Below are 21,626 nucleotides of genomic sequence, written 5' to 3'. Positions count from 1 at the left end.
ACCTAAGTTACTGCTAACACTGTGCCATCAGGTGGCTCCAAAGGAGGCCGCGCAATAAGATGCGGAGTCACTCTAGCATGTGGAAGACTGTTCAATCCAAGGAGAATGAGTGCTCTTGACAATCAAATAATATAATACATAGAATCATAGAATAGTAGGGTTGGAAGGGGCCTACAAGGCCATTGAGTCCAACCCCCTGCTCAAGGCAGAAATCCAAGTCAGAGCATCCCTGACAAATGGCTGTCCAGCCTCGTCTTGAAGGCCTCCAGTGTGGGAGAGCCCACCACCTCCCCAGGTAATCGGTTCCATTGTCGTATTGCTCTTACAGTCAGGAAGTTTTTCCTGATGTTCAGCCGGAATCTGGCTTCCTGTAACTTGAGCCCATTATTCCGTGTCCTGCACTCTGGGATGATCAAGAAGAGATCCTGGCCTTCTTCTCTGTGACAACCTTTCAAGTACTTGAAGAGTGCTATCCTATCTCCCCTCAGTCTTCTCTTCTCAAGGCTAAACATGCCCAGTTCTTTCAGTCTGTCTTCATAGGGCTTTGTTTCCAGTCCCCTGATCATCTTTGTTGCCCTCCTCTGAACCCTCTCCAGTTTGTCTGCATCCTTCTTCAAGTGTGGTGCTCAGAACTGGACACAGTACTCCAGATGAGGCCTAACCAGTGCTGAGTAGAGGGGAACTAGTACTTCCCGGGATTTGGAAGTGATGCTTCTATGAATGCAGCCCAAAATAGCATTTGCCTTTTTTGCAGCCACATCACATTGTTGGCTCATATTCAGCTTGTGATCGACAACAATTCCAAGATCCTTCTTGCTTGTAGTGTGGTTGAGCCACGTATCCCCCATCTTGTAACTGTGCATTTGGTTTCTTTTTCCTAGGTGCAGAACTTGGCATTTGTCCCTATTAAATGTCATTCTGTTGTTTTCTGCCCAGCGCTCCAGTCTATCCAGATCACTTTGAATTTTGTTTCTGTCTTCCAAAGTATTAGCTATCCCTCCCAATTTTGTGTCATCTGCAAATTTGATCAGCATTCCCTGCACCTCCTCCTCCAAGTCATTAATAAAAATGTTGAAGAGCACTGGGCCCAGGACTGAGCCCTGCGGTACCCCACTTGTTACCTCTCCCCAGTTTGAGAAGGTCCCATTGATAAGCACTCTTTGAGTCCGATTCTGTAGCCAACTGTGGATCCACCGGATCGTTGTTTCATCTAGCCCACTTTGAGCTAGTTTGCTCATCAGGATATCATGGGGCACTTTGTCAAAAGCTTTGCTGAAGTCAAGGTATATGATGTCTACAGCATTCCCACGGTCTACAAGGGGGGTTACTTGATCAAAAAATGAGATCAGATTTGTCTGGCAGGACTTGTTTTTGACAAATCCATGTTGGCTTCGAGTAATCACGGCATTGTTTTCAAGGTGCTTCCAGATGGATTGCTTTATCGTCTGCTCCAGAATTTTCCCAGGGATTGATGTCAGACTGACTGGTCTGTAGTTCCCAGGTTCCTCCTTTTTACCCTTTTTGAAGATAGGGACAACGTTAGCCCTCCTCCAGTCATCTGGCACTTCCCCCGTCCTCCATGATTTCTCAAAGAGAATAGACAGCGGTTCTGAGAGTTCTTCTGCCAGTTCCTTTATGACTCTAGGATGCAGTTCATCTGGCCCTGGAGATTTGAACTCATTCAAAGTAATGAGGTGTTCCTTGACCATATGCCTGTCGATCTCAAGCTGCAATCCTGCCCCTTCAGCCTGTACTTCGCCTTTGCCAAGGGGGTCATAGACCCTCTTTTGGGAGAAGACTGAGCCAAAGTCGGAATTGAGCACCTCTGCCTTTTCTTTGTCATCTGTTATCGTTTTGCCATCCTTATTTAATAGCTGAACCACCATTTCTTTCCTCTGCCTTTTACTATGCACGTAGCTGAAGAAAGCCTTTTTGTTGTTTTTAACATCCCTTGCTAACCTCAGCTCATTCTCAGCTTTAGCCTTCCTGACGCCATCCCTGCAATTCTGTGCTATCTGCCTGTACTCTTCCTTTGTTACTTGGCCTTCTTTCCAGTTCCTATATGTGTCCTTTTTTGTTTTCAGGTCATCCCTAAGCTTTTTGTGAAGCCACATTGGCTTCTTCTGTTGTCTTCCACCTTTTCTTCTTGTTGGAATTGCTTGTGATTGTGCCTTGAGAATTTCCTTTTTTAAAATCATCTAGTTGCTTGTCTGAAATGGCTTAGGAACCTGCTGGCCCCACTAGGAGGCTATTGCAAATCGTGGGTCTAACTTGCTGAGAATTGCACCAGAGGGCAACCCCAAATCCTCCACTGAAATCGACTTAAAACTTCTTTTCCAGGTCACTTTTTGTATCTGCGTGTAGTTAGCGATCACTCAGATGGTGCTGCCAGGGCATACAGCACTAGTCTCCCAGGCAGTCTCACCAGTGGAACCTACCAGGTACGTTGTTCCACATCCTTCTGGAATTAATCCTCACTTCATGAAGGTTTTTAGTGGTATGAAGCCCATTTCACTCTTCCCTTTGTGGTGAAGGCAAACAAAATAGTTTCCCATTTCATCCAAACCTGAAAACTATGGCTACTAGCTTTGGAATAAGCCAGGATATTAAATCAATCTCAAAACATGGTTTAGTTTTCTGGCTTGTTCCAACACTGGTAACGTAATTCCCTAATTTGGAAGAAATGGAAAACTATGGTTTTCTGTTCATAAATTATCGGGACATGATATTTTCTGCATGTTGGGGTTCTTCATGAGGATCAGGGATAATGTGTTTACATAGTCCCTTACTGTGATAAACACACAGAGAACCAGGACCTGTCCAGTCAGCTGTGCTGTATGCAGCCAGCCAGCCTTTTTCCCAGCCCAGATCATACTGTGCTCAAGGCAGACAGTTTGTCTCAATTATTCCTCAAAATTACAAAATGGCACAACATAGTAAACATTAATAACCTTATTCTGAATATATTTAAGCTTTAACTGAAATGGCACAGATTCTACTTCTTGCATCCAACCATCCAACCATGGCATCCAAACATCCAACCATGTGCAGAATGTTTGGCCCAGTGACCTGAAGTGGACCTAGGAGAACTTCATTACCTTCTGAACCATCTTTTACTATTCTCTCCCTCTGATACTCTCGTATAATTTTAATAATACCTGCCAATTGAGGATAATACTCCGGAGATCTGATGAAGTGGGCTTCGCCGCTTTTAATTTTTGCTGATGCAAACTAACATGGCTACCTCTCTGGTACTTGTTTCTGGATAAGTACAATATGCCAAGTATGCCATATTGTAATTTTTACTTATGGTTGATAATTCTGACTACCTATTCTCACTGTAAATGGTGCAGTCTGGCCAGAGGAGGGGAGTGGGAAGGGGGAAGGGGGAAGCATCCAACTATGTGCAGAATGTTTGGCCCAGTAACCTGAAGTGGACCCAGGAGAACTCCAATACAAATGTTGGTGGGGAGTTCCATTCTAACTGGATATTATATTTCTTCCATTTGGAGTTCCTGATTCAGTCCCCAGTTTCATCTGTGCTGGAAGCTATGCTGTTCTCATTCTGGACAACAAACTGCACTTAATGACCTGATGCATAGTATTCTTTGAGGGTTTTTCATACTTGGCCACAACTCTGTATGCGCATACTTGCATGTAAGTGATTATAAACTGATAAGATCCCACAGCTTTCACTGATTCGCATGAGCATGGGGTGTGATCCCACACTCATTCATATCAGCTCTAGAGAACTGTGTATCCTTCTCAGCTCATGTATTACTTCCTCCATGCAGCTGCATTCAGGAACTGCCCTATCTGGGTGATTTTAACATGTGTAAACATTTTATTCTAAACTCCCAAAATTCAGTCCCAGTTTACACATTCTTACAGTCCCTGACTGCAGCCACATGGAGAAAGTAATGTATGCACCAAGGGAAATGCACAACTCTCTGGAGTTGATAGGCATGAGTGTGGAATCAATTTGTTTTACTTCTCATACATGTGAAAATCACTGCCAGAAAACTATGCATCCCTGTCAGTTTATACATTACTTCCTCCTAGGGAATCCATCTGGGGGGTCAAGTCCACCAAAATTTGGGTGGCTTGGCTGCTTTGGCTCACTTGTCTGTGAGCTGGCCCAACTTGACCTGCCTGAGTCAAGCCTGCTCCGGGACTTGTGTCACTGCCACTGTTCGCAAACTCCTCATGCTCTTCTTGTCAATGCCCACCAGCAAGGTGAATGTGAGGGGTTTGTGCACGGCAACAGCGGGCAACAGGTAGTGGTAGCAGGGAGGGAAGACTCTCTCCCCACCGTTGCTACCTGCTGCCCACCACGGTTTTGCGAGCGGCAGCAGGGGTAACTTTCACTCTTTTACACAAGGTTTTTCCGCAAATTACATCTGTAATTTGTGCAAATTACAATTGTAATTTGTGCAAATTACAATTGTAATTTGTGGGAAAAAACTTTTGCACAAAAGGGGGAAAGTTCCCAGATTTCAGGAAAAAGCCCTCGGCTTGGCTCACAAAGGTAAGCCAAGCCGAGGGCTCCATGGGAGTCTGTTGGGCCCTAAAAGGGCTGGATTTTGCCACAATGGGCATCCCTACTTCCTCCACATAGCTGTGGCCCTAGGTCAGGGATGGGCAACCTCCAGCCTGTGGGCCTAATCCAGCCCAATTTCCCTTCCAGCCCATGGAGCTTTCATGGATACCTTCTGGAGGAATCCCAGCTATTATCTCCAACTGGAGATTGGAGATAACAGTGAGGATTCCCCAGCATGCAAGCAGGCTTAGGATCTCTCTGTATGAGGAATGTTAGTATATATGAATCAAGCCAGTCTTCAAATATGATGTATATATCAGAAAGAGTCTTACTGACAGCTCCTCTCTTCATTTTGCCTACATCCCTCACTTTAGGTCCAATTCTCAGTGTACATTTTTGGCAGTTACAATGGCACTATATTGCTCATTGTCCAAGAAGAAGCAGATGGAATCAGTGCCACACCAGTGGTGTGGGAAAGAACAGGGAGCTGGAGTGATCACTGGTTTCTCATAAGTGTGGAAATGCCAAGGCTTCAGAACAAGTAAGTGTAACATCAGGAGTATTGATTTATTAACATCACTTAACATATAATGCATCATCAGTGTGCAAGATCCTTTCCAAACTAATGATGAAAAGAAAGGTCCCTGCCCTAAGAAGCTTACAATCTAAAATTTGACATTCAGGGGACCATAGAGGAGAGGAATGTGCTTTCAGTTCAATGGCACACATTAAGGGTTTGTGTCAAAGGCTTCACACACAAACAAGGTGGGTTTTGAGGAGGATTTTTGAAGGATGAGAGGGAGAGAGAGGTGGCATTGCTCGGGGAGGGACTTGCAGGCATAAGGGGCAACAAAGAAGAAAGAGCAGCATTGTAAACAAGAGTAAATAGGTGTGCTGGGTGGTGCTTGATGGAGGGAGATGAACATCAATGTGCTGAGCGTTTCCACCTGTATTGCCCCAAACCCACCATCCTGGAGCCTGATAAAGTTGCCTTGAAGATAGCACTGGAAGGAGTGCTTGGTGGAGGGAGAGAGCAATACCAAAACTCTGAATCCATGTGGGGCTTGAAGGAGGATTGGCACTCTTCACCTCCCCAGGTAACAGGTGAGGAAGGGACTGAAAGAGAAGACGATGTGGCTGCCAACCAGTGTGTGTGGAGAGCCCCATGTTGTTTTTGTGCACTCTTTGGCCTTTTATGTAGTACATTTTTTATTCCTACATTAGGCTTTATTCTCTCTCCTGTTTAGTTCCTGTTGAATTAGGTCAGTTTATTTGTATTGTTTAATTCAATACAATATGTTTTATTGACACTATGACTATTTGTGATCTTTTTCAGTTTTTTGAGTTGTACTATTGTTCTTCATTAGATATATTGTGAGCCACTTTCAACACAATCTTCTGGGAAAGTGGCATACAATAGATAGAAATGATGGTGATGATGAGAGTAGGAGATCTCTGGACGGCACTGGGTGATGGAGCCAGAGTGATATATAGAGAGGTGCCAGTGAAATTCTCCTGAGCTAGGCTCCCATACAAACTGGGGTTCAATTTCAGTTTCTTTCAGTTTCTCATTTTTCCAGTCTGAAGTTTTTTAAAGTTTGCATGAAGATTAATAAGCATTTTAAGCACATTTCTCCGAATACATGCATTTTGTTTGCATTTTTGCCCAATATACAATTTTTTTGCAAGCGATTTCCTTAATATAATACATTTGTGAATGTTGTTTTCCCTAATATGCACATTTTTGTATGCATTTTTTAACTGGAGAACTCCGTTGAAAAATCCAGAGTAGTGTGAATTTTGAAGGATTACTGAGTTGGTTCACTTAGTGGTTGAAAAGGGCGAACTTATGTAAATTTGCATTAAATGTGAACTGAACTAATTTTCCCCCTATTCCTAATAAAAGCCCACCTCAAATGGGAGGCAAGCTTTTAAACCTGCTGAGTTCTTCTCCATCCCAAATCAAAATCACCTTTCCCCCCATGACACCTAGCCCCATATGTTTGCCTCTTTTCAAGCCCTCCCCCCATCACCTGAAAAGTAGGGTGCCTTTTGCAGAGGGTCAAAACATTTGCTAAAAGGACTCCTGTTTGGTCTCAGCTCTTTCAGTGGGTATATTTATGTTGATTATTTTATAGGGTATCCTGATATGTGTGCAGTTGGGGTGGGGGAGGTTCAGAATCATAACCCCTCTCCAGTCGTTGCCAACTATTGAAGCGTGAGATTAAAAACGCATCATAAAATACCTCACATAGATGTATTCATTCATATTAAGAGATGCTTCTTAAATTTTAGTCTATTATGAGCTGGATGTTCTGACCTGTCAGATTTTATTCATGGAGAGATTTTTCCCATATGAAGTCGTAGCATGTTGGCCTTGCCCAGCTTTTGTCGAGTATGTATATTTTGATCTCTCTCTCTCTCCTCAATTTAGAACAAGACTGCTTCCTAGTTGGATAATACATTAAGCAGCACTAGCTCTTCTTATCAATGGACCATTCCCTTATAAATCACAGGGGGTATCATCCTCACTAGCAGAGGCTGGTCTGGTGTGCCACGTAGCTTTAATATTCCCCAAGGGTATTATGTATTTAAGGATCTGTGTGTGTTTATGACACTAAATCAAAAACTGTTCAGCTTTATCCATTAGGAAGGGAACTTATTTGTAGCCATTCTGAATTAGCAGTGTGCACAATGATGTCTTTATTTGGTGCATTATTGATCTTCCTGTCCTAAGCAAGCTAAAGTGCAGCCCTTTGTCCTAGGATATTGCTGTGACTACTGTTGCTGTTCAGCTGATATTGAATCCTTCCTGTGTGATAGTTAGCATTACTTACCCCAAATGTGAACAAATACAAAGTGCACATACTAGAGCCCTGCTCACAGGTAAGGCTGAATTGTATAGGGGAATGTGGGCACAGACGTAAGCCTCACCCCCAATGTCCCAGCACGCACAGCTTCCATGTAGACCATTGCGCGATGAGCCTGAAGCTTTGCACGGGGCTCTGTAATCATATTCAGCTGGATGAAGAGTTCCTGTGATTGTGAACCCTGCCTTATAAGGGCTTCCGATCATGGGAGCTCTGTAATCATGTTCAGCTGAACGAGATCACAGCACCCTATGCAGACCTTGGGCTCAATGCACAAAGGTCTGCACAGAAACTGGGTGTGCAGGGATGTTGGAGCATGGCTTACATGCACACCCATGCCCCCCTACACAGTTTAGTTCTACACGCAAGCAGGCAAACTCCTGCATGGGGCTTCTGTCTTTTTCAAGTATGGATCTTCTGATGATCTGATCTGTTGGCCTCTGTTTTTTGACAGGACAATTCAGGGCTTTGTGAAGTTTCATTGCATATATATTCAAGTATATATTTTTTTCTCCTGAAGCTTAATTTACTGGTTTATTCTTCCACATGCAACCTGTGAAATGCAAACAATGTAAGGAACATGCTTATTTTTCAAGTAATATTGATGGTTTGTAGCTTTCATTTGTGAGGGGCTTATCCTTATACAACACTAGGAACCCTAAGAAGTAATCTGAAGTTGCTATCTTTTTTGCACATCTGATTCATTCTACTTCAGGTGTGTTGGCTGTAAATGTTTTAATATATTCTCTCTTTGTCTCCCTCTTTCCCTCTCCAAATGTCTTCTTTGTTAAATAGCTTTAACTTGCAGCTCCTGGCCACGTGGGGCTGGCATTCACAAGCTGAAATTGCTGTGGACAATATCACGTTTGGTCTAGATTGCTTCTCCAGTGGTGAGTTTCTTCAAATTAAGGAAGTTTTGAATAGGCAACCATTATCATCATCATCATCATTTTCTTGGTTTCCTCTCTTACCAAAAAAATCCAAGACAACAGTCAACAAACTTATTAAAACATACAAAATATAAAATAACTAAAAACAATTTCTATAAAAAATACCAAAACATAGTAAAACAACTAAAACATCAGTACAGACCATAACCAAAACAACTGATGCATAAAAAAAAAACCCATCACATGCTTTCAAATGCCTGGGAGTAGAGGAAAAACTTGACTGGTGCTGAAAAGATGACAGTGGCTTTCTTCACACAGAGCTTTTATCCTGTGATTGAGATGGCTCCCTCATGGAAGTTTGTGGGCTGTTTACATGACGCTGTGACCCTCCAGGGCATCTCCTGCACTAAATGCCCTTTGTTCCATTTTTAAATAGATTGCAGATAATGAGCTATCAAATTACCCCCTTGTGTTCCGCTTGAGTTTCCTCCGTGAAAAGAGTAAAAGCGGCAAGAAGAGGAGTGAGATCAGTGAAAGATAATGGAAGACTCAGATATGAGGTGAAGGAGGGGGAAAGGGGAGGGGACAAAGGAAGCAGGTGAAAAGGGGAGTTGTCATGATCCTGCATTTAAAATGGAAGCAGAAAGCTCCATTTTAAATGCAGGATTTTAGGCTGGTATAGAGATGCCCATAGTTGGTGCCACCACTTGATGCCAACTTCCAAACCTCCCTCAGAGGAGGGGCCATCACTGAAAAGGCCCTCTCGATGCCAGCAGTTTAGGGGCCACCACTGAAAAGGCCTTCTCCCTTGATGCCAACATCTGAACCTCCCTCAGATGCTGATCGCAGTGTACCAGTATGTTTATACCAGGAAAGATGCTCTGCCAGCATGTCAAGGAATACAAGAAATGTCTATTATGTTTGTGTTCTCAAAGTTCAAGAGAGAGTGGTTTGATTGTTTCTGCTAGGGATAGGTGAATCGGTCAAATTCGGTTTCTCTCAGTTTCTCATTTTTCCAACCTTAAGCTTGGTTCGTCCTGAACTTAGAGAATTTTTTCAAAGTCCTCATGAAATTTGAACATATTTTTGTGCACATTTCTTCTGATATGTGCATTTTTGTATGTAATTTTGACTGATGTAATTTCTGATGTTTTCCTAATATAATGCATTTTAAAACATTGTTTTCATGAATATACACATTTTTGTGTGCACTTCCCCTAATATATGCATTTCTGTATGAATATTTTGTATGCATATATTTTTTGATTGGGAAGTCCTTGCAAAATCCAGGGAAGCACAAATTTTTCAGGATAACTGAGTTTCAGTTCATGTATTGCTTCAAAAGTGTGAAATTAGTAAATTCACATTAAAATATGAACCAAATGAATTTCTCCCCCCATCCCTAGTATGCATATCATGTTTTTCTGGTGACCCTGCTGTTATTGTAACCTTTGTGGAACATCTTTCCAGGCAGTTGCCGCTATAGAGAGCAGTAAATGTGCAATTCATTGTTGCTCAGGATCCAAATGGGTAGTATTACTACTACCCCTTTGGGTAGTATTTCTGTTGCAAAGATCATTCATGTTCCTAGCCCTCAAACGAGAATATTGTTTATTAGGGAAATCAGATTCCCACCCCCCTCCCACGCTACTTTATCCAGTGTCACCAGAAGTGTTCTGTCAAATGTGGTTGCATGGGAAGCACAATCTTTGCGCGTCTCTTCCAGCCCCCCCCCCCCAACGTTTCTGAGGAAAGTCTGCCCTACATGTTCAAGACCATGCTCCAGAAGTGCCTTAATCTGGCCACATTCGAGACATGCAAAATAGTACTAGTGGTAGGTACATGAAGGAAAAGTGAGAAAAACTTTTATGGACAACAGCACTAAATAGGTATCCACTGCATTAATGAGAACCCTTTGGGATACCCTCCAGCATTTCACAGATGAAGAGGCATACTTTGTTCACCTGTAACACATGCCTGAGTTGCCTCCTCCAACATGCACACTCTTAGACATGCCAAAGACTCTTCTCTGCTTGCTCTGTATTGTACGCAATTAGATCTTGCAATAGCTTTTCCTGCCCTTGCAGTGTGTGTGTTGCTCAACTGAGCATAGCAATTCCCTTTAAAATGGGAATGGGCAGAAGATAGATCGGGATCTCCTGGTATATCTCTGGGTGATTTGCAGTAGATCTGCAAGGGTTTCTGGCTTCTCATTGTTTAATGGTAGCAACGACAAAATGCTTATTTTCCACCTAAATTAGGCTGTGGAAATGAAGTCAACTTGGAGTGGACCTTTGCCCGAAAGGACTGTGAGCTCAGTTCTGTTCTGGTGCCAGTATCAGAGGCAGTATACTTCTCAATACCAGTTGCAGGAGAACACACGCGGAAGGGTGCTATTGTACTTATGTCCTGCTTGTGGGCTTCCCACTGGGGCATCTGGTGGGCTACCGTGGGAACAGAACGCTGGGCTAGATAGGTCTTCAGTCTGATCCAGCAGAGGTGTTATCCTGTTCTTAAAGCAAAGCAGAAGAGTCCATAGGGCAGCCACAGCCAGCATGGCAATGTGGATGATGGAAGCTATAATCCAACACCTCTGGAAGGCACCAGGTTGGGGGAGGCTGCCATAGAGCAACTGCTCTTGGTGACAAGTTCTCAGACTGGGAAGGCAAACCTGATGCAGTTAGTGTGAAGTCTGCAGGGCCCCTCCTGGCTCCCTGAATCATCGGATTTGGCCGGGCTAGCAAGCTGCAGTATATGTTCCAACCATGGTTGCACTGTGGAGCAACAAGGATCAGGCCAGCAGTTCCTCAACCTGCAATTTGGCCCAGAGCACCAAGAGGGAGAAAGTTCAGTGGTTGAGCACATGTTTTGCAAACACACGTTTTGCCAGGTCCAGTCCATAGCATCTCCAGTTTAAAAGGGGGAAAAAGTGATAGGAAAGATCTCTGAGATTTTGGAAGGCTGATGTCAGCCAGAATAAACGATCCTGGGCTAGATGGACAAATAGCCTAATTTGCCATCAGGCACCTTCCTATGGCTCCTAGGTTCAAGCCCACAGGCGCTTTACAAGGAAAGTGGCAAATGTAACGTGAAGAACTGAGGTGTGTGCGTGCTAACAAAAGCTTTAAAGGTCATCCCCAGCATCTCCCCCAAAGGAAAAATAGGGACTAGGATTTTCCAGAAGAGGTACCAGAAAATAGGTGCTGACCCTAGTAACCGCAAAAGTTAGGGTACAATCCTATGTATGTTTAGACAGAGAAAAGGCCTACAACTCCCAGCATGCCCTAGGCAGCCATGCTGTGAGTTGTAGGACTTCTTTCTGTCTAAACATGCATAGGATTGCACCCTTAGTGTGTATGTTGTTGGTTTTTGACACTCTGTACAAGCTAAGGATTCATGCTTCTTGAAATACTCAAGTTCATAACTGTTGCTGGAACTCCTGTAAGCTGGTATTGTTTCTCCTCTGAGAACAAGCCATTTCATTCATCATCTCATCCTTTTAATTCAGTTAGATCTTGGAGAAGCCCAGCAGCTCTGTTTGGCTTTCAGTAAATAAAATTACATCCCCCTTTGCCAGGAGAGGTTTCGGATGTCATGACAGAGGCAGTTAATGGGCAGGCAAAGAGGTTATGCTGGGAGCTTAGCAGGAGGGAGTGGGGGGGGGAGGAAGAAAGGAAGCAGAGCAGGAAGGAAAGCACAATTTACTTCTTGCTCAGATGGAAATGCTAATTTCCTCATGAGTTCTGGGTGTCCAGTTCTCTTCAAAATGAGTCATAGGAATAGCATGTGTGTGTTGAAAAGGATGGGTGTAGAGATCCACATCCATGGCTGGGCTTGAAATGTAGTCTGCCCTGATTACCTTAAATTGCCTTATTTTCCAAGCTCTGCCTTCACACCCTGCTGTTGAAAATGGTACATCTCCCCTGGACAAGTTTCGTATGAGAGGCAAACAGATGGTGCAATCAGGCTCTTAATTTATTATCTTAACTGGTAGTCACAGCACTTGGCAGGCACCGTGTTTACTTTTGGATAAGGCATAGTGTGGAGGTATTCAGGCTTTACCACTGCATAAGCCATCGAGGCAATCTTCTCTAGTAGCAGCAGCAGTCCGTACAAGCCAAAACCAGGGTTGGTGGGTAATTTACCTCTCCATAACACCATCCCAACTGACCTCCCTTTGGCATAGCTCTAGCCTTTGGTTTGGTGCAGCCTTACCCTGCTCAGATATAGCAGTTGCTGCTTTGTACAGAGGAGAAGTGCAATCTCCCACAACTCCAACAGCTCTGAGGCTTCAGCAGACCTCTACAGCCCATGAATAATAGGGTGGTAAGTCAACACACTATCGGTTCGCATGTCGCAATAAGCCACCTGAAAATAAGCTACGGTGGGTTGCTTGTTTGTTCGGTAACCCATGTTACTCCCAGCAGATGATCAGGTACTCTGCAGCTTGCCGTGGATTGTTTCCCCCTTAGTCCTCCTACTCACTCCTGTCATGTATCTAATGGGCCTTTGTGGCACAACCTCATCAGCCTACTCCATTACTCTGCTAATGAGCAAAATGTGCTTTAACTACTGGGCTTTAGCGAATTTGTGCAAATCTCCTTGAAGGTTTTATTTAAGGTAAACATGCACAAATTTCCCAGAAGGTATGTGTATGTGGGGTGCAGGGAAATAACATTAAATATGCACAAATCTTCCCAAAGGTGGAAAACAATAATGTTAAATCCAAGCAAATCTCCCCAAAGGTGGAAAAAAAACCCGGTGTCACTGTCTAGGGAGGTGGCAAAGTGAAGGAATAAATTGACTAGTGTCATTTCAAGATGTAATACAGAGGAGGTATCACTAGGGAGATTGCGAGGAACAACTGGGTTTTTCACCACTCTTGCGAGGCAGCTCTGTAGCCCTTTCTGAAAAACCATGCATAAGCCATCTTGCTGGGTTCGCAGATCGCAACAAGCTACTCTGAAAACAAGCCACCCTGAACAACCCAGCAACAAGCCATGGGTTCTCAGGGTGGCTTGTGCATGGTTTGTTAACCATGCCGAGGGAACCACACCAGGCTTGGATGTCACGACAGGCCACCCTGAAACAAACAAGTCTGACAAGCAACTGTGGGTTGTTGTGTCGTGAGAACCAGGTCTGTATATTAAAGAGTTTGTGTGGTGACTGTCTCTCTCTTTGGGGCCAAGGTAAAACATGTTCCAGGGAACCTAAAGCTCCAGGGTGAATCCTGAGAACATGGAGAAATAGGGTGAGAAAACCACTATTCCCAACCACAGCCATTTCTGTCTTGCCCTTTTATTTTTGTTAGTTTGTTACTTAAATTTATATCCCACCTTTCCACCAAACATGGCACAAACATGGTGGTTAACAATAATGAAATACAAATAGAAACAGAACCTTGATTAAAACCTAAAAACAAATACATTAAAAACACAGCAATAAAAATAAAACACAGCCCCCAACTAATTAAAAGCCCCTTCAGCAACTTTCTTCTCTGCTGGCACCATGGTTATTTGGCTTGGATCCAGGATCCTCATCCTGCACAGCCTCATGGTTTTCATCCCTCCTGAAGGGGAGATAATTGTTAAAAGTTGCCACAGGGTGATGAACATAATTCGGTGGGTGAGAACTACTTCCGCTGGTCACGCATACTGAGGCTCTATAAGGTGCCTAACAAAGGGCTCTACCAAAGCTCCTGTTGCTGTTCACACTGAAAGAGATGTGGTCAAGGAGTCTTTGATCGTGTGGGAGAGAATACGTGGATGGAAACTGTGTTGTTGGCCCTCTATCCCTTGCTCAGTTTGAAATACAGGCTATGTTAAAAACTAGTTGCTGACCAGGGCCTAAATCATGATATAGGTTAACTATCATAGAATCTGTTATTTTGTATGTTTTATTATTTATTTCTACATTTATATCCCACCTTTTTCCCTCTGGGAAGTAGCCAAGGCAGCTTACATGGCCCTACTCCTCCTCTACCTCACAATAATCCTGTGAGGTAGGTTAGGCTGAGAGCCAGTGACTGGTCCGAAGTCACCCAGGGAGCTTCATGGTGGAGTGGGGACTAGAGTCTGGGTCTCTTGTGTCCCAGTCCAGCACTCTAACCACTACACCACACTGCTCTAAATATATTAATTTATTGATCTTTGATTACAAACCCCCAGAATTCAAAGAATTCATCATAACATGGGTAACCCAGCCCTCAGCAGGAGCCAGGAATATTTTGTTCTCTGTTTGTGAGCCAGACAGAGAAGTCACCCATAAGGACTTGGGGCTGTTTAGGAACAGCCCCTCCAGGAACCTTTTTTAGATGAAATCAGGGCTTAAATGCTTTAAATAAATAAACCCCATAAGAAACCAAGCCCATGAGGATTTGGCGCTGTTTGGGAAAAGGAGGAAAGGCTGTTTGTTTGGAGAAGAAGAACTGCCTGAGGACAGCCGGTTGGGCTGCTGCTGCATTACAGACTGACCCAGAAATACAGACTCAGGCAATGTTCTGAAGAGTGGTCTACATCCTGTGAAAGTGACTGAGTGTATTGTGCATCTCTGGATGTCAGCAGCTGAGCTGGAAGGAGTTCACGACCTTGAGCTTCCTAAGAAACTCAATTGAAAGCCTAGAAGACCGAGAGCCTCTTTGTGCTCAATGTAAAGTAACTTTATTTGGTTTTCCTTTAATCCAGATAGTTTATTTTACATTAATTGCACTTCTTGTCATAGTTGGTGGCCTGATAGCCCTGTTGGAAAAGCTGGCTTTCACTGGCCACAGATTGGATACAGTATGGGAACTGTGCGGCGCAACTGGCTTTTACAGTCACATACCTGCATGGGGAATTTTATGGGTATTTGGCGCACATTTCATGCATATCCAGTCTCTGCATTCCACAGGATCAAGGCCTATAGTCTGTTCTGGTCCCCTATGCATCTGCACTGCAGGGCGCAACTGTAGAGCCACCTGGTGCAAGGGTCTCCCAAGACCCTTTTCTTACCATCCTTCTAGTCTAGAGGACAGCATGGGTAGCGTTCTCATCCTCAGCTGTGGTTTCTGCCTTTCTAAACCCCTGAGAGATGAATTTCTGCCTCACTGAAACAATTGTTCATTGGTCTCTCTGCCAAGATTGCTAAAAAGAGGAGGAGGAGGAGGAGGAGGAGGAGGAGGAAAGTTAATTATTTCAAAGTGTTTTGTTCTTGGGATAATTACCAAAGAACTGGTTCATCTGGTATAAAACATGAAACAATTGCTATGTAATATAAGGCAGTGGCTAAAATGTCATGTTATGGCTTCTTTCCCCTCAATGTTGCTGCAGACTGAAAACCAAGCAAAACAGAATTGAACAAAACTGTAATGGGAAATATTGGGGTGCTCATTGTGAGTGTTAGCCTAGTATCAGTAGCTAGGATCCTGAGTTACCATGAGCAGAATTCAGCTCACAGGATGCTTCTGCTGGCAAAAGGTGGGGGAGTTGATTTTTACCAGTTTTCCCTCCCCCTTACAGTCCCCTTTGCCCTCAGAAAATCTTCACTGAAGGGTTGAGGGAACCTCTGAAGTACTATGGGTGTGAGGAGCTGCAAGGGGACAAGGGAATTGGTAAAATTTGTCTCCTTTCTGCCTTTTTGCTGGACCATGAGCCTGTTTCTGCCCCTGCCAAACAAACAGGTACTTAAGCGGGGCTGCCAGAGGTAGTGCCTCAGCGTCGCTCCAAGTGCGACGCTAAGTGTGCACTTAGCGTCGCACTTGGAGACGCATGGAGGAGCATATGAAGATCTACCCACTGACTCTCCAGAGACATCAGCAGCCAGAGATACCAGCAGCAAATAGCAGCAGCAGAGGGCAGCAGCATTAAAGACCAGGAAGAAAGGGGCAAACACAGATTCTACCTGCTCCTTTTTAGCTGCTGCTCTCTTTTATATCTTTTATACTGTTTTATATTTTACATGTTAGCATTTTAATATGTGCCAGGGAAGTCCTTCGAGCAACTCAGGGGGTTGGGGAGGTGCCACCATAACTGTGGTCACGGGTAGGGGGAGGTATGGCGTTGGGGGATTCACAGGCCAGCTGAGGAGAAGAGGGGCCAGACACCTTATGGCTATCCCCTCTTCTGGTTCTTCCCCCAACCAGATGGTTCCTGGCGGCCTTACCGGCTCGCCCTCGGGTCTGGTGCTGCTGCTGCTGAATGCCAGGTTAGCCCAAAATAAAATCTCCCTCATCCATGATTTGATTGTGGATGAGGGGGCTGACCTGGTATGTATTACTGAGACCTGGGTGGGGGAACTGGGAGGGGTCACTCTCTCCCAGCTGTGCCCTCCTGGGTACTCGGTGCAGCACCAGCACTGTGGTCTATAGGAATTCAATCTCCCTCTCCAGGCTTCCTGCTCATTCGAGTGCAGATCTTGAGTGCTTGTACCTTGTGTTGGGTACCTGGGACAAATTAGGCATTCTGTTGGTGTACCGCCCACCCCACCGCCCATCAGACTCCCTGCCTGAGCTGACGGAGGTGGTCTCGGACTTCATATTGAGGACCCCTAGATGATGGTCCTGGGGGATCTCAACTTCCATGCCGAGGCCGCTGTATCCGGGGCGGCTCAGGACTTCATGGCCGCCATGATAACCATGAGGCTGCCCCAATGCATGTAAAAGGACACAGGCTTGATCTGGTTTTCTTAACTGGGCAGGAGGATGGTGATCTGAAAGTGGAGGAATTAACATCTGTCCCTTTGTCATGGTCAGATCACTTCCTGTTGAGGTTTAGATTCTTGGCAATCTTCCCCCTCTGCAAGGTGGGGGACCTATTAAAATGGTCCGCCTCCAGAGGCTAATGGATTCCGATGAATTCCAGAGGGCTCTGGGGGATTTTCTGCTGGTATAGCTGGTGCTCCTGTTGAAGCCCTGGTCGCTCTGTGGAATGCAGAGATGACTCGGGCGGTTGACACAATCGCACCCAAACGCCCTCTCCCTCTGAGCAGAGCCCCGCCAGCTCCTTGGTATACACCTGAGCTGAGGGCAATGAAGCAAGAGGGGAGACAGCTAGAACGCAGGTGGAGGAAAACTCATGCTGAGTCTGATCGATCACAGGTAAGAGCTCACTATCGAGCCTACTCTGTGGTGGTGAGGGTGGCAAAGAGACAGTTCCACCAGCATTGCATCTTCTCAGTGTCATCCAGCGGAGCTTTTCTGAGTGGTTTGTGGCTTGTTACATTCTGGGCCAGAGAGAGAGATGGTGGAACGCTCGGTGGCACGCTGTGACGCGTTTGCACAGCACTTTGAAGATAAAGTCGCTCAGATTCACCATGAATTGGACACCACGATTAATGCAGTTCCAGTGGTAGAGGCATTCAGAGCACCATCTGGTCCAGTTCTATTGGATGAGTTTCAGTTACTGAGGCCTGAGGATGCAGACAAGGTGCTTGGCCAAGTCCGATTGACCACTTGTGTGCTAGACCCTTGCCCTTCATGCCTTATTAAATCAAATAAGGAGGGGATGTTCAGCTGGGTCCAGGAGGCTGAAAATTCCTCCTTGAGAGAGGAAGTGGTGCCGGTCTCTCTAAAAGAGGTGATAATCAGACCACTCCTGAAAAAGCCTAACCTGGACCCAGAGGATGTTAACAATTATAGGCCAGTGGCCAACATCCCCTTCTTGGGCAAGGTGCTTGAATGGGTGGTTGCAGGATAGCTCCAGGCACTGTTGAATGAAACGGATTATCAAGATCCATTTCAATCGGGCTTCAGGCCTGGTTTTGGAATGGAAACTGCCTTGGTCGCCCTGTGGGATGACCTCTGCCAGGAGAGGGACAGGGGGAGTGCGACCCTGTTGATTCTCCTGGACCTCTCAGCGGCTTTCGATACCATCGACCATGGTATCCTTCTGGATAGGTTGTCTGGGTTGGGAGTTGGAGGCACTGCACTGCAGTGGTTTCGCTCCTACTTGGATTAGGGTTGGCGGAGAATTTCTCCCTGAAACTTTGGGGGGCCAAGCGCCAACGTGTTCGGCCCCCCGAACATGTTTCAGGGAGACATTCTCCGCACCCCCCCCGCACCCCGCACCCCGCACCCCCCCCCGGGACGGGACTTACCTTTGGCGAATGTCCCTCCCGGTGGCGGGTCTGGCGGGCGGTTCGGCGGGTCTTCGTCCGGGGCGGGAGCGGCAGCCGGTCTTTTGACCGGCTGCCGCTGCCGCCATTCCAATAAAAGAAAAAAAGAAAAAACGCCCCCATGATAGGCTACGTGACGATTAACGTAGCCTATCATGGCTAGATTTGCAAAGTCAGCTGTGATAGGCTACGTAAATCCTCACGTAGCCTATCACAGGTGACTTAAAAAAAAAAAAAAAGCGCGTACGGATAATGGTGGCCCCCATAGGGAGCCGCCATTCCCGTTCCTTATTTGGTCGCTGTAGTCTACGTAAATCTTTACGTAGACTACGGCGACCAAATAAGGAACGCGAATGGCGGCTCCCTATGGGGGCCACCATTTGTGTACGCACTTTTTTTTTTTTTTTTAAAGTCACCCGTGATAGGCTACGTGAGGATTTACGTAGCCTATCACAGCTGACTTTGCAGATCTAGCCGTGATAGGCTATGTTAATCATCACGTAGCCTATCACGGGGGCGTTTTTTTTTTTTTTTAACTTTTTAGTTCGTGGCCGGGCGAGGCGAGGCACCTCCTCCCCGGCCTGAATTTCGGCCAGGCGAGGCGGGAAGCCTCCCCCCCGGCCTGAATTTCGGCCGGGCGAGGCGGGAAGCCTCCCCCCCCCGGCCTGAACTTCGCGGGGGAAGCAGCAAAGCGCCTCCCCCCCACCGCGAAAAGCTTCGAGGACAGGTAAGGGACTTTCGTGCACCCCTAACTTGGATGGCCGACTCCAGAAGCTGGTGTTGGGGGATTATTGCTCTGTGGCATGGCAATTATGCCATGGGGTTCCAGGGCTCTATTTTATCCTCCATGCTGTTCAACATCTACATGAAACCGCTGGGGGAGGTTATCCGGAGGTGTGGGCTGAGGTGCCATCAATATGTGGATGACACCCAGCTCTACCTCTCTTTCTCATCAAACCCAGGTGAGGCAGTGGCTGTTCTGAATCAGGGCCTGGGCATGGTAATGGACTGGATGAGGGCCAATAAACTGAATGTCAATCCAGACAAGATGGAGGTACCGTTAGTGGGTGGTTCGTCTGCCCGGCTAGGTGATATTCGGCCTGTTCTGGAGTGGGTTGCACTCCCCCTAAAGGATCACATTCGTAGTTTGGGGGTGCTCTTGGATCCAGAACTGTCACTTGAGGCACAGGTGAACTCAGTGGCATGGAGCACTTTTTATCAGCTTAGGCTGGTATACCAACTACGCCCTTATCTGGACAGAGATAGCCTAGCTACAGTTATCCAAGCACTGATAACTTCTCGTCTGGATTACTGCAATGCGTTATACATGGGGCTGCCTTTGAAAACAGTCCGGAAACTTCAGCTGGTCCAAAATAGGGCAGCAAGACTGTTAACAGGGACTGGCCAACGAGCTCATATGATGCCAGTATTTTTCCAGCTGCACTGGCTGCCAGTCCATTTCCAGGCCCAATTCAAAGTGCTGGTATTAACATTCAAAGCCCTTAACGGCTTGCGGCCAGGTTATCTGAAGGATCGCCTCTTCCCATTTATGCCTGCCTGGACCTTAAGATCATCTTCAGACGCCCTTTTCTGTGAGCCCCTGCCAAAGGAAGTGAGGCGGGTGGCTACTAGAAGGAGGGCTTCTTCTGCTGTGGCACCCTGGCTGTGAAATGAGCTCCCTAGTGAGGTTCACCTGGCACCTACATTGTATTCTTTCCGGCTCCAGGTGAAGACCTTTTTATTTTCCCAGGCATTTTAGCATTTTACCTCTTTAGACCTTTAGCTTTGCTGTTTTAAATCTGTATTTTAAATCCCTGCACTGCTCTAGGTTTTATTCTGGTTTTATTCTGGTTGGATTGTTTGCTGTGGTTTTAATGTTTTATATATTTTGTATTGTTTTATTGTGTGCTCTTTGGTTTTAATTTTGGTGAACTGCTCAGAGAGCTTTGGCTATTGGGCGATATAGAAATGAAATGAAATGAATAAAGAAATAAAGAAATAGGAGCCTTAACTGGATTGGAAGGATCATTTGCAGAAGGAACACATGGGACCTAAGCAAATGTTTTCAACCAATGCTGCTCTGCTCAAAAGTGGCATGTTATTAGCAGTGCAAAAACTCCATTTAGCAGATTACAAAACTCCAGGGATTATAAAAGCAGGGATTATAAAAACAGTTTGATAAGCCAAATGCCTGTTGAAATATAAAGGTCTTCACGAGACAGCGGGAAACAGAGAGGAGGCAAGGTGGACCTTCTTAAGATGGGAGTTTCATAGCCTAGGAGCAGCCACAAAAATGGCTACACCTTCATGTTGGCAAATTGCAGCTCAGACTCTGGAGGGACACAGAGGGGAGGCTCTTCGGTAGATCTCAGTGGATGGGCAGCTTCATATGGGAGTTTGTATACCATTTTTGTATACCAGTGTACTTGGCTTCCAACAGAGTTCTGAGCCCCTCTCACTCCAGAAAAGTAGCATGGGGCAAGGGACACAGATCGTCTTCTTTGTCTCTTGTTTTTGTGTAGGATTTCTTGATTTTAGGCAAAATGATGTGGCTGATTCTTTACCTTAACCCCTTCTTCTTTCTCTCTTCCTTTCACCTCACTCATTCTCAAATTCTGGCAGGAAGAAGACAAAGGCACCCTGACGAAAAGCAATTGTACCCATGGGAAAGTGATGTACCTGGTGAGTGAGACTTTAATCCATTGGTAGAGGCCCTTTCTTTAGGTGATTAGTTCACTCATTGTGTAAAGTATGACTTTAGCACTAGCTTACAGCTAAGTTTATCTTTCCACATTAAGGGTGTTTCTACATTAAGCAAAAAAACTGCAAAACCCCACATCCTTCCTGTAGCTTCCTGCTTTCAATTTCTTTGCGGGATTAGGAAGGGCTCCTTTACAGGGTAGCCACGTGGTTTGAACTGAGGGAGTGCCTCCCTCCCTCCCTGGCATGTGTGCAAATGGGGGGGGAGTCTTGTTTTCATAGCTTAACTTCTGCTGTACTGTTTTCTTGCAGCCCCCAGGAAACCTCTGACTTACTTCTGAGTAGACATAAAGTGTAAGATTGTGCTGTAAGTCTGCAACCCTTGGCACATTTATGTGGGAGTAAGCCGCATTGTATTCAATGGGACTTACTTCTGAGTAGACATAAGATCACCCTGTAAGTCTGCAACCCTCGGCACACTTACTTGGGAGTAAGCCCCACTGAACTTAATAGGGTGCTCTGAAACAACAGAGGACG

General features: G+C 45.5%; 1 protein-coding gene across 1 annotated transcript in view; it reads left to right on the top strand.

The window, feature by feature from the left end:
* The window catches only part of LTK (leukocyte receptor tyrosine kinase), a 149,834-nt gene that overhangs the window by 62,886 nt on the left and 65,322 nt on the right, over positions 1–21,626 (top strand). Inside the window, exons 8-11 of the mRNA XM_084846017.1 lie at positions 2,341–2,441; positions 4,915–5,081; positions 8,206–8,300; positions 21,012–21,071. Of these exons, the coding sequence (XP_084702143.1) occupies positions 2,341–2,441; positions 4,915–5,081; positions 8,206–8,300; positions 21,012–21,071 (423 nt within the window). The remainder of the gene's footprint in view (positions 1–2,340; positions 2,442–4,914; positions 5,082–8,205; positions 8,301–21,011; positions 21,072–21,626) is intronic.

The sequence above is a fragment of the Heloderma suspectum genome, chromosome 1, assembly GCF_057233095.1.
Source record: "Heloderma suspectum isolate Gila_16-S chromosome 1, 16-S_ref, whole genome shotgun sequence".
NCBI classification, from domain to species: domain Eukaryota; kingdom Metazoa; phylum Chordata; class Lepidosauria; order Squamata; family Helodermatidae; genus Heloderma; species Heloderma suspectum.
The sequence above is the reverse complement of the archived record's forward strand: the minus strand, read 5'-3'. Positions and strand labels throughout refer to the sequence as shown.